Genomic DNA, 12,326 nt, shown 5'->3' with positions numbered 1-12,326 from the left:
AAATGCTGTACTGAGCGGTGGGCAAGCGGCGTTTCAGTACATCAGCCTAGACCTGTAGTCATCATGTACTTTTGCTTCTCTGCATAATTTGTAAACTAAGCGCAGGTTCTAAATTTCTGCTTGAGATTTGGCTGTAATATTTGGCTGAGTTCTGCCCGTGGTGTTTAAAGAAAGGGTCTGATTGAGCAGCCCCTAAGTATATAATGTGAGCTTACTTTAAAATGGCTAATTCCATCCACTTTGTCCTAGCCTTGTCATAATAGACAATAAACCTGGATCAGCATGAGCCACTAATAACTGGAACTTTTGCAGCTTTCAGTGTGATATTTGTTCAAATGTCAGAGCGTTTTAGTGTTCACAAGCTGGATGCTTTCAGCATTTTGTAGATTACTCATGCGACCCGCATGTCTATTACTCCTTCAGTTAATAAAAGGCCTTTATGGTATTTTGCTTTCTCTAGTTATTCATTTTTCTTATTGTAAATGGATGACTGACAATGCTGGCCACACTACTGCTTAGGGATCAGAGATTTATAACTTTACATCACAAAAGGCCAATATAGATGTAGTAACAGGTCACTCCTTTACATCAATCTATTATGTGAATAGCTGATTTGTATGACATATATTATACTGTGTAATATAGCATATATATCTATATAGATATAGCTATATACAGGGCTTTTTTTTTTAACAGTAAAAATATACAGGGCTTTTTAATAGGTGCAAGAACTTCTCCCTTCCAAGCCACACTATACTCCGCCCCCTACCCACCTCCGAGCAACAATAGAACCCCCTGCAAAAATAGATCCCATCCAGCAACAATTGATTCCCCAGTAGCCATCATCAATAGACCCTACAGCAGCCAGCAACAAAGACCCCTCCCTCAACAGTGCATACCTCCTAGCAACGACTGACCACCCGGCAACAATAGATCCACCACAAGCAACAGAAGAACTCCCCAGCAACAATAAACCCCCTACCTTCGTAAAAATAGATCCCCTCCAGCAACTATATATCCCCCAGCAGCCAGCATCAATAGATTCTCCAGCACACCACAGCACCTCTTTTCATTACATACCGTATTTGCCGGCGTATAAGGCGACTGGGCGTATAAGACGACCCACTAATTTTGCAGCTAAAATTTGTGATTTGAGATATACTTACCTTATAAGATGACCCCCTTCAGGTGCTTCAGATGGAGGGTCCGGTGCCAGATGGAGGGTCCGGTGCCAGATGGAGGGTCCGGTGCCAGATGGAGGGTCTGGTGCCTGATGGAAAGTCAGGTGCCTGATGGAAAGTCTGGTGCCAGATGGAAAGTCTGGTGCCAGGTGGAGGGTCTGGTGCCAGGTGGAGGGTCTGGTGCCAGATGGAGGGTCTGGTGCCAGATGGAGGGTCTGGTGCCAGATGGAGGGTCTGGTGCCAGATGGAGGGTCTGGTGCCAGATGGGGAGGGTCTGTTGCCAGATGGGGAGGGTCTGGTGCCAGATGGAAAGTCTGGTGCCAGATGGAAAGTCTGGTGCCAGATGGAAAGTCTGGTGCCAGATGGAAAGTCTGGTGCCAGATGGAAAGTCAGGTGCCAGATGGAAAGTCAGGTGCCAGATGGAAAGTCAGGTGCCAGATGGAAAGTCAGGTGCCAGATGGAAAGTCAGGTGCCAGATGGAAAGTCAGGTGCCAGATGGAAAGTCAGGTGCCTGATGGAAAGTCAGGTGCCTGATGGAAAGTCAGGTGCCTGATGGAGGGTCAGGTGCCAGATGGAGGGTCTGGTGCCAGGTGGAAAGTCAGGTGCCAGATGGAGGGTCTGGTGCCAGATGGAGGGTCAGTATCCAAATGAAGGGTCCAGTGCCAGATGGAGGGTCCAGTGCTTCAAACCAGTGCTTCGGACCAAGGTCCGGTGGTGGATGGCGAGGTGGCCATGGAAGGCAGAGGAGCCGAGGGGTAGCCGCATTCGGTAACATATTTCTGTGCGGTATACAGTATTACAGTATTCAGCACTGAGCCAATCACGGAAAGCGATGTATTCTATTAATGAATACAAATCCTGCTCGGATTGGCTTTGAGATTCAGAGAGGTGCGTGCTGATGATATTACAACCTCTGCCAATCCAAGCAGGCTTTGTATTCATTAATAGAATATATCGCTCGCTGTGATTGGCTCAGAGGACATTAATGCTGACAAGCCTGACATCCATATACCGGCATATAAGACGACACCCGATTTTTGGCCGTTTAATTTCTGGGTAAAAAGTCATCTTATACGTCGGAAAATACGGAATGTGCTCAACTTTATCAACTTGACCCTTGTTAAATATTCTGATACTTGTATATTGTTACTATTATTACTGTTTTTGTTTTTCCTCTCTATGGGTGTCGATTTTAAATCCTAGCACTGTTGATATTGTACAATCCTGAGAGATAAATACCTTATTTTCTCCATTATTCTCCATCTTATTATGTATCATTCTATCCAGGGTTATTGATAACCCTTCAGTGTTGAACGCATCAATATGCTTTGTACTTACATTCATGATTGTGTGTTGGAATAATTGACACAAGCGCTTTTCTTTTTTTTTTGTTATATCCTTTATTACTGAATTATTCAAAACATTCAATAAAAAGTGATTACCGTATATACTCGAGAATAAGCCGACCCGAGTATATCCCTAATTTTACCCCCCAAAAAATGGGAAAACTTATTGACTCAAGCTTAAGCCAGGGTGAGAATACAGCAGCCACTGTAAGTGGAAAAGAGGGTCAACAATGCCCATTTGCATGCCTCACTGTGCCCATTTGTACGCCTCACTGTGCCCATTTGCACGCCTCACTGTGCCCAACCTCACTGTGCCCATCGCAACCTCACTATGCCCAACCTCACAGTGCCCATTGCAACCTCACTGTGCCCAACATCACTGTGCCCATTGCCACCTCACTGTGCCCATTGCCACCTCACTGTGCCCATTGCCACCTCACTGTGCCCATTGCCACCTCACTGTGCCTATTGCCACCTCACTGTGCCTATTGCCACCTCAGTGTGCCTATTGCCACCTCACTGTGCCTATTGCCACCTCACTGTGCCCATTGCAGCCTCCCTGTGCCCGAGTCAGTGTACCTGAAACTTTTACAGGCTGCGGGTGTCCATTCATTGTTTCAAAGTCGTGGTCTCCTCCTGGTCCCGTTCCGTGATAGACATTTCCCAGCAGCCTATCGGGGACGTCTTTTCATCCTCGGACTCGGTTTCCCAGCAGTTTGTTCAGTGTCCCGCCTATCACAGATGTTCTCTTGTCTGAGGATGAAAAGATGCCCGTGATTGGCGGAACACTGAACACTGTCTGCTGGGAAACCGAGTTCTAGGATAAGAGGACATCCGTGATAGGCGGAACACTGAAGACAGTGTCTGCTGGGAAGGGAAGGGACCAGGGGGAAGCCGTGACTTTTAAACAATGGACACTCGCAGCCCTTCAGGTACACTGACTCGAGTATAAGCAGACGGGGGTATTTTCAGCCCTAAAAAAAGGGCTGAAAAACTTGGCTTGTACTCAAGTATATACGGTATCCAAAAAAAATTACCCAAACAATGGTTGCCAAATAAAGATGTGCATGGTTTGAGTGTACCATTGTTTTTTGCTTTGTTATATATTGATACAATGTTAGTCTTGTCAATTAGTTATGTTATTTTTGGAAAAGAAGAGGGTTTGGGATTTTTGAGGTGCAAAATTACAACAAAATTTTTGTGAAAATATTTATTTATAAAGGTTAAAATGACAGAGTATATAAAATCCATCCAATTATACAATACAGTTTCAATGATGTGCAAGCTGAAAATTTCTCTACATGTTTTGCCACAATTGGTAGCTTCCTCAGGAGAATTTATTTATTAGGCACTATCTACTGGAAATAGAGAAAGAACAATACAAAAAAATTACAAAACGATACAAAAATACACAAATTCTAAACAGAATACAAATTCAATGTTTTATCCCAAGTTGGATGGGACCGCAATGACAAACCAAAATATGAGCAAGGATTACCGTATATACTCGAGTATAAGCCGACACGAATATAAGCCGAGGACCTAGTTTTACCACAAAAAAATGGGAAAACGTATTGACGTCCATTTTTTTAAAAGTCGCGGCTTCCTCCTGGCATTCCGTTCTGTGATGGCCATTTGACACAGTGTTCCGCCTATCACGGAGGTCCTCTCATCCCCGGACTCAGTTTCCCAGCAGACACTGTGTTCAGTGTTTTCCACCAATCACGGACATTCTTTCATCCTCAGAGGACGTACGTGATTGGCGGAACACTGAACACAGTGGGCCAGATTCACAGTCAGCGGCGTAAATGTAGGCGGGCGTAGCGTATCGTAGTTACGCTACGCCGCCGCAGCTTAGAGAGGCAAGTGTTGTATTCACAAAGCACTTGCGTCTAAAGTTACGGTGGCGTAGCGTAAATGTGCCGGCGTAAGCGCGCCTAAATCAAATGAGGAACAGGGGGGCGTGTTTTATGTAAACTAAGCATGACCCCACGTAAATTACTTTTTTTCGAATGGCGCATGCGCACGCATGCTCAGTGTCACGTCGAATTTTCAAATTAAATTACGCCCGCTCAATGCCTAGACGACGTGAACGTAACTTACGTCCAGCCCCATTCACGGACGACTTACGCAAACAACGTAAAATCCGACGCTGTTTGTACGTTTCCGACGTCCATACCCAACATGACTTACCCCTGCTTTATGAGGGGTCACTTTACGCCGACGTATGTCTTACATAAACAACGTATCTTGCTACGCCGGGCGCACGTACGTTCGTGAATCGGCGTATCTAGCTCACTAGCATATTTGATGCGGAAATCTTCGGAAGCACTACCTAGCGGCCAGCGTAAATATGCACCCTAAGATATGACAGTGTAAGAGACTTAAGCCGCTCGTATCCTAGCCGAATTTATGCGTAACGGATTCTAAGAACCAGCCGCATAGATACGACGGCTCTCATTCGGACTTACGACGGCGTACATGCCGCTACGCCGTCGTAAGTCCTTTGAGAATCTGGGCCAGTGTCTGCTTGGAAACTGTCCGAGGATGAGAGGACCTCCGTGATAGGTGGAAAACAGTTTCAAATGCCTATCCCGGAACGGAACGCCTAGAGGAAGCCGCGACTTTGAAAAAAAATGGACGCCTGTCAAGAATTCAGGTACACTGACTCAAGTATAAGCTGAGGGGGGTATTTTCAGCCCTAAAAAACGGCTGAAAAACTCAGCTTATACTAATATATATGGTACCTGTATGTAATGATGGACTGATCAAAATGCAAGCTGTAATTAAGGCCAGGACGTCAAAAGGAACCCCCAGAGATGGATCATATGGTGCAACCATAGAGGTTGGTATATATAACTTTTAGATGATAAGTGAAAAACTTTTACTCCTTAGTTATGTTAGTTGTTTATCTGTTTTGAAGCTTCCTCTCTCAACGTGCGGACATGTGAAGGATACCCGGGGCAAGGAGATGTGTACCATACAGGATTTCACTGCCCGCGTTTAAGTGACTCTCATGAGCATATGTATTGCTGCTATACAGGAAACAACTCTCTGAAATATTGCTGCAAACAAGATGAGTTTGAAACTCTAATGAAAGTGAATCTGTCTGAAAAAATTGCTACCTACATTTATAAGTAAGTCTATACTATTTACATTTTGGCTTTTAGTATTGGGAGCTATGCACTGGTAGTTTTTGCTGCAATATCTTGTAGGGTTGTAATCCTAAAAAAGAAAAGAAAAAAATACTAATACATGTTATGTTGCACAGTATGGTTTAGTAGGTTTAACCACTTAAGCCCCGGACCATTTTGCTGGCCAAAGACCAGGCCACTTTTTGCGATTCGGCACTGCGTCGATTTAATTGACAATTGCATGGTCGTGCAACGTGGCTCCCAAACAAAATTGGCGTCCTTTTTTTTCCCACATATAGAGCTTTCTTTTGGTTGTATTTGATCACCTCTGCGTTTTTTATTTTTTGCTCGAATAAAAAAAAATAGAGCGACAATTGTGAAAAAAAACCAATATTTTTTACATTTTGCTGTAATAAATATCCCCAAAAAATATATAAAAATTATTTTTTTCCCTCAGTTTAGGCCGATACGTATTCTACATATTTTTAGTAAAAAAAAATGCAATAAGCGTATATTGATTGGTTTACACAAAAGTTATAACGTCCACAAAATAGGGGATAGAATTATGGCATTTTTATTATTATTTTTTTCATTAGTAATGGCGGTGATCTGCAATTTTTATCGTGACTGCGACATTATGGCGGACACATCGGACACTTTTGACACATTTTTGGGACCATTTTCATTTTTACAGCGATCAGTGCTATAAAAATGCACTGCTTACTGTGAAAATGACACTGGCAGTGAAGGGGTAACCACTAGGTGGCGCTGAAGGGGTTAGGTGTGCCCTAGGGAGTGCTTCTATCTGTAGGGGGGGGGATGGGCTGTGTGTGACACGACACTGATCACTGCTCCCGATTACAGGAAGCTGTGATCACTGTCCTGTCATTAGGAAGAATGGGGAAATGCTTGTTTACATCAGTATCTCCCCGTTTTTCCTCACAATGAGACGATTGTGTCCACGGGACCAGCGGTCGGGCGGGCGCGCGTGTCCACAATGCCGCTTCTTAAAGGGGATGTATATATACGTGCTTTTGCCTGTCTGTGCCATGCTGCAGACATATATCTGCAAGCAGTTAAGACAGCCTTAATTTTTATATGGGTTGCCAACATACCACAATGGACCAAAAAAAACACGTAAACATCTCCTTTTTTTTTGCACTGCAGTGCCCCACAACATGCAGTACTTGAGGTACTGAGGCGCATTTCCCTTTCCAGTACAGTATGTTGGAATGCTATGCACAATGAATGATATTACACCACACATAGAGAGGTGCTTTGCAGAAATCTGTGCATTCAACCACAGGTTACCATCAGTGCCAGGATAAGATCATCAGTGCCCAGGGTAAAAATGCCAAATTGCACCCCTCCCCCCCCCTTTTTTATGTGCTAGACATGTGCAGAACTAAAAAAAAAATTGGGTTTTGTTTCGAATCGATTCATTATTTACATAAATTCTTTCAGTTAGATTTGTTTTCGGAATTAGTTTAATTTATTCATATTCTAAACTATTCAAATGTTCAAAATTTGAATTCAAATCAATTCTAATAGTTTTCTAATCAGTTTCGAATAGTTTTGTAATTTAAATTTAAAAACTTTTCGAATAGTTTTCGAATTCAAAAAACGTTTTAAATTCTAATACGAAAAGTTTTCAAATTCACATAGTTTTCAAATTCGAATAGTTTTCCAATTTCCAAAGAGAATAGAAAAAAAACTGAAAAAAAATCGTAGAAAATAAAATAAAAAATAATAGAATAGGACTATAATAGAATAGAAAAGAATATAATTAAAAAAAACAATATTCAAATTGATTCTATTCAAATTTTGGGAAATGGTTCTATTCTTTCTATCCTATTGTTTTTTTCTTTTCTATTCTATTATAGTCCTATTCTATTATTTTTTTCCTATTCTGTTCTTTTTTTATGTATTCAAATTCAAATGTATTCTAATTAAAACTTGAATTTCAGAAGATGGTTATGTTCAATTTTATTCTATTATTTTTTCATTTTATACTAGTCTATTCGTTTCTATTCTATTCTTTTATTTTCTATTTTGTTCTGTTTTACTCTATAATATGTTATTTTATTTTCTATTCTATCTTTTTTTATTATATGCCTTTATTTTCTATTCTATTTTATTCTCTTTGGAAATTGGAAAACTATTTGAATTCAAAAACTTTTAGAATTTGAAAACTTTAAGAATCCGATTTGAAAACAGTTTGAATCGATTCAAATTCGAATTTCATCCACATAATTTTTTTCGTTGTTTTGGATTAGTTTAAATTGTGTACTATTGTAATTCGAAAATTTCGAATGTATTAGAATTTCTGAATTACAATAGTACCGAATTTAAACGAATCCGAAATAACAAAAATTTGGACTAATTTTTTTTATATTTCAGATTTGTTTAAATTCAGTACTATTGTACCCACAGATCCTCACACACACTGCCCCCTAGTTACTCCTTTCTTTGTCTCCTCAGCAGCCCTTAAGCTCTTCTACAACTTTCTCACTCTTATTTTTTTTTTTTTTCGTGACTGCGACATTATAGCGGACACTTCGGACAATTTTTACACATTTTTGGGACCATTGTCATTTTCACAGCAAAAAATGCATTTAAAATACATTGTTTACTGTGAAAATGACAATTGCAGTTTGGGAGTTAACCACAGGGGGCGCTGATGGGGTTATGTGTGACCTCAAGTGTGTTTACAACTGTAGGGGGGTGTGGCTGTAGGTTTGATGTCAACGATTGTGTATTCCTATAAAAGGGATCACACGATCGATGACGCCGCCACAGTGAAGAACGGGGAAGCTGTGTTTACATACAGCTCTCCCCGTTCTTCAGCTCCGGGGACCGATCGCGGGACTCCAGCGGCGATCGGGTCCCGCGCTCCCTGAGCTTCGGACCGTGTCACGGGCCCGCGTACTAGCACAGCACGTACCTGTACGTGCATGTGCCCAGCCGTGCCATTCTGCCAACGTAAATGTGCAGGAGGCGGCCCTAAGTGGTTAAGCTACCCATAAATATATTTTCAACCCTAAATTCTGTACTATTGTAATTTGGAAATTCGGATGTATTAGAATTTCCAAATTACAATAGTACTGAATTCAAACAAATCTAAAATAATGAAAACAAATTTCAATCGTTTTCAAATCATTTTGAAAAGTTTTCAAATCAATTTAGAAAAGTTTTCGAATAGTTTCCGAATTCGAAAAGTTTTCAAAAACGAAAACCCGTCCAAATTTCAATGAAATTACAATAGTAATGGATTTAAACAAATCCTAAAATAATGAAAATAAATTTGAATAGTTTTCAAATCATTATATTCTTTTCTATTCTATCTTTTTTTATTATATTCATTTATTTTCTATTCTATTTTATTCTCTTTGGAAATTGGAAAACTATTTGAATTCAAAAACTTTTAGAATTCGAAAACTTTTAGAATTTGAATTCGAAAACTTTTAGAATTTGAATTCGAAAACTTTTAGAATTTGAAATAACGAAAAAAATGATTTGGATGAATTCAAATAGTTTTCCAATTCAAATAGTTTTCCAATTCAAATAGTTTTCCAATTTCCAAATAGAATAAAATAGAATAGAAAATAAATGAATATAATAAAAAAGAATAGAAAAGAATATAACAGAAAATAAATCTTTTCAAAATTGATTTGAAAACTATTCAAATTTGTTTTCATTATTTTAGATTTGTTTAAATTCAGTACTATTGTAATTTGGAAATTCTAATGCCGCGTACACACGATCATTTTTCGGCATGAAAAAAGCATTGTTTTTTACAAATGTCATTTTAAATGATCGTGTGTGGGCTTCACATCATTTTTCGGGTTCTGAAAAACGACAAAAAAAAAATTTGAACATACTGCATTTTTTAACGACGTTTTAAACAATGTCGTTTTTCGGGTTGTAAAAAATGATGGTGCATGGGCTAAAACGACATAAAAAACCCGCGCATGCTCAGAAGCAAGTTATGAGACGGGAGCGCTCGTGCTGGTAAAGCTACCATTCATAATGGAATAAGCACATTCATCACGCTGTAACAGACAGAAAAGCGCAAATCGTCTTTTACTAACACGGAATCAGCTAAAGCAGCCCCAATGGTGGCGTCATCCGCATGGAACTTCCCCTTTATAGTGCCGTCATACGTGTTGTACATCACTGCGCTTTGCTAGAGCATTTTTTAAAAACTGGTGTGTGGGCAACGTTGTTTTAATGATGAAGTTGGAAAAACTTTGGGCCAGATTCACGTAGACTAGCGGCGGCGTAACGTATCTTAGATACGTTACACCGCCGCAAGTTTTCATCGCAAGTGCCTGATTCACAGAGCACTTGCAATGAAAACCTACGCCGGCGGCCTCCGGCGTAAGCCCGCGTAATTTAAATGGGCGTGTGCCATTTAAATTAGGCGCGCTCCCGCGCCGGACCTACTGCGCATGCGCCGTTTTCGAAATTCCCGCCGTGCTTTGCGTGCCGTGACGTCATTTTTTCGAACGGCGACGCGCGTAGCGTAATTCCGTATTCCCGGACAACTTACGCAAACGACTTTTTTTTTTACATTTCGACACGGGAACGACGACCATACTTTATACAGCAATACGTTTGCTGTGTAAAGTTAAGGCATCAAAAACGACGACTAACTTTGCGACGGGAAACAAGACTAGCGGCGACGTAGCGAACGCGAAAATCCGTTGTGAATCGCCGTAACTCCTAATTTGCATACCCGACGCTGGTTTACGACGCAAACTCCCCCCAGCGGCGGCCGCGGTACTGCATCCTAAGATCCGACAGTGTAAAACAATTACACCTGTCGGATCTTAGGGATATCTATGCGTAACTGATTCTATGAATCAGTCGCATAGATACTCTGAGAGATACGACGGAGTATCTGAGATACTCCGTCGTATCTCCGCTATGAATCTGGCCCTTTGTTTTTTCTACATGCCGAAAAACTACAATAGTACCCAATTTAGGGCTGAAAATGAAATGAACTGCATTGTCTATTATGTGAGAGTTTGTGAGGAGGAGGGGGAGAGAGAGTACAGCTTGCACCTCTTCTGACTCTCCGCCCCTCTTCTTGCTGCTTCCATACTGCATCCCTACAATACAGGCTGTGCCCAGGGCAGCCGTTCCTTCTACCCACCCCCTTGTCACGGCCCTGATTACCTTTACAAACGGGTGTAAACAGGGCCTTATTATAAAAGAAATCTTGCAAAAAAAAAGAGTAATTATTATCATCATTTTCATCAAATTCATAATTTCATCCTCAGATGACCCCAGAACAGATGTCAGCAGGACTGAAAAGCAGATCTCTTCATTAGAGGCATATTAGCCCCGATGCCGACATCAGTTTACATTTTGTGTCTTTGTGTGTCAATGGAAATGTGAGAGTAATTATTTTTTCTCTTTGGTGTATTTTTATAAGGAGCCCGCTTCCTCTGCTTGGCATCGGCTTCTACGGACTTGTGATTCTTTCTCTGATGATTGTAGATTTCCTCTATTACTACAAACTCAATAAGAAAGCTTTCTGCAGCATGCTAAGTCATACTTGGATTGTCAAGCACCTCGTCCTTCCAATTTTCCATAGAAACCCAAATAAAGGCGTTGAGCCGTGGAACAAAGGTGTAGCGGATAGAATGGCGGCGGATGGCAGACAGGGCGGGCACAAGCCTTTAGATGGCAGAGTGTGAAGATGCTGCGGAGGTGGAAGAACAATAGAGAGCTGATAAATATTAAGAGACAATAGTAATATTTATACGCTTTGACAACACAACAATCGTGACTTGGTAAGAGGGAAGTAATCATTCATTCTCGCTGTTCCAGGAGATATGCAGAGGACCAGCTTTCAAGATATGAATACTAATAGAGGTTGTGTTAACCCCTGCCTGCCTTACACATACATACCATGTATTATGACATCGAACGTTCCTTTTCCTGGCGTCTGAAGGTAAATGCCAGGATTGGAGGTGATATATTAGTACGGCAATTATGTTTCATATTTAGGAATGAGCAAACCTGAAAGTTTTCACTTTGCCAAAATTTGGGAAAAATCTAGACAATCCAGTAACGTTTTTCAATTTTGCATTGGAGCCCATGGGGACGGCAAAATTAAAGCGGTATTAACACCCTACAAGACAAAGGCATAACGAGCTAGTAAGCATCGCATACTAGCTCATTATGAAATACTTACCTTAGAACAGTGATGGGGAACCTTGGCACCCCCAGATGTTTTGGAACTACATTTCCCATGATCATGAACTCTGCAGTGTAACAAATGGAGAAACAAAATATGGACAGCCGCACTCCAAAAATACCTTGATGGTTGTCTTTATTTAAAAAAGGAAAAATGCACGACAAGTCACAGCACACTACATGGGAGTAAAACTGCTGACGCGTTGCGCACTATAAATTAGTGCTTAATCATAGCTATGATTAACCACTTAAGGACCGGACCATAATGCTGCCTAAAGACCCAAGGTGTTTTTACAGTTCTGGACTGCGTCGCTTTAACAGACAATTGCGCGGTCGTGCGACGTGGCTCCCAAACAAAATTGGCGTCCTTTTTTCCCCACAAATAGAGCTTTCTTTTGGTGGTATTTGATCACCTCTGCGGTTTTTATTTTTTGCGCTATAAAAAAAAATAGAGCGAC

At 41.0% G+C, this 12,326-nt stretch overlaps 1 protein-coding gene across 1 annotated transcript in view; it reads left to right on the top strand.

Annotated features, from left to right (window-relative positions):
* LOC120931238 (protein shisa-like-1a) overlaps positions 1-12,027 on the top strand; it is a 40,747-nt gene extending 28,720 nt beyond the window's left edge. Inside the window, exons 3-4 of the mRNA XM_040342481.1 lie at positions 5,451-5,664; positions 11,102-12,027. Coding sequence (XP_040198415.1) covers positions 5,451-5,664; positions 11,102-11,366 — 479 coding nt within the window. The 3' untranslated portion in view covers positions 11,367-12,027. The remainder of the gene's footprint in view (positions 1-5,450; positions 5,665-11,101) is intronic.
* Positions 12,028-12,326: the final 299 nt, after the last annotated feature.

Source organism: Rana temporaria, chromosome 3 (genome assembly GCF_905171775.1).
Source record: "Rana temporaria chromosome 3, aRanTem1.1, whole genome shotgun sequence".
Lineage (NCBI taxonomy): Eukaryota > Metazoa > Chordata > Amphibia > Anura > Ranidae > Rana > Rana temporaria.
The sequence above is the reverse complement of the archived record's forward strand: the minus strand, read 5'-3'. Positions and strand labels throughout refer to the sequence as shown.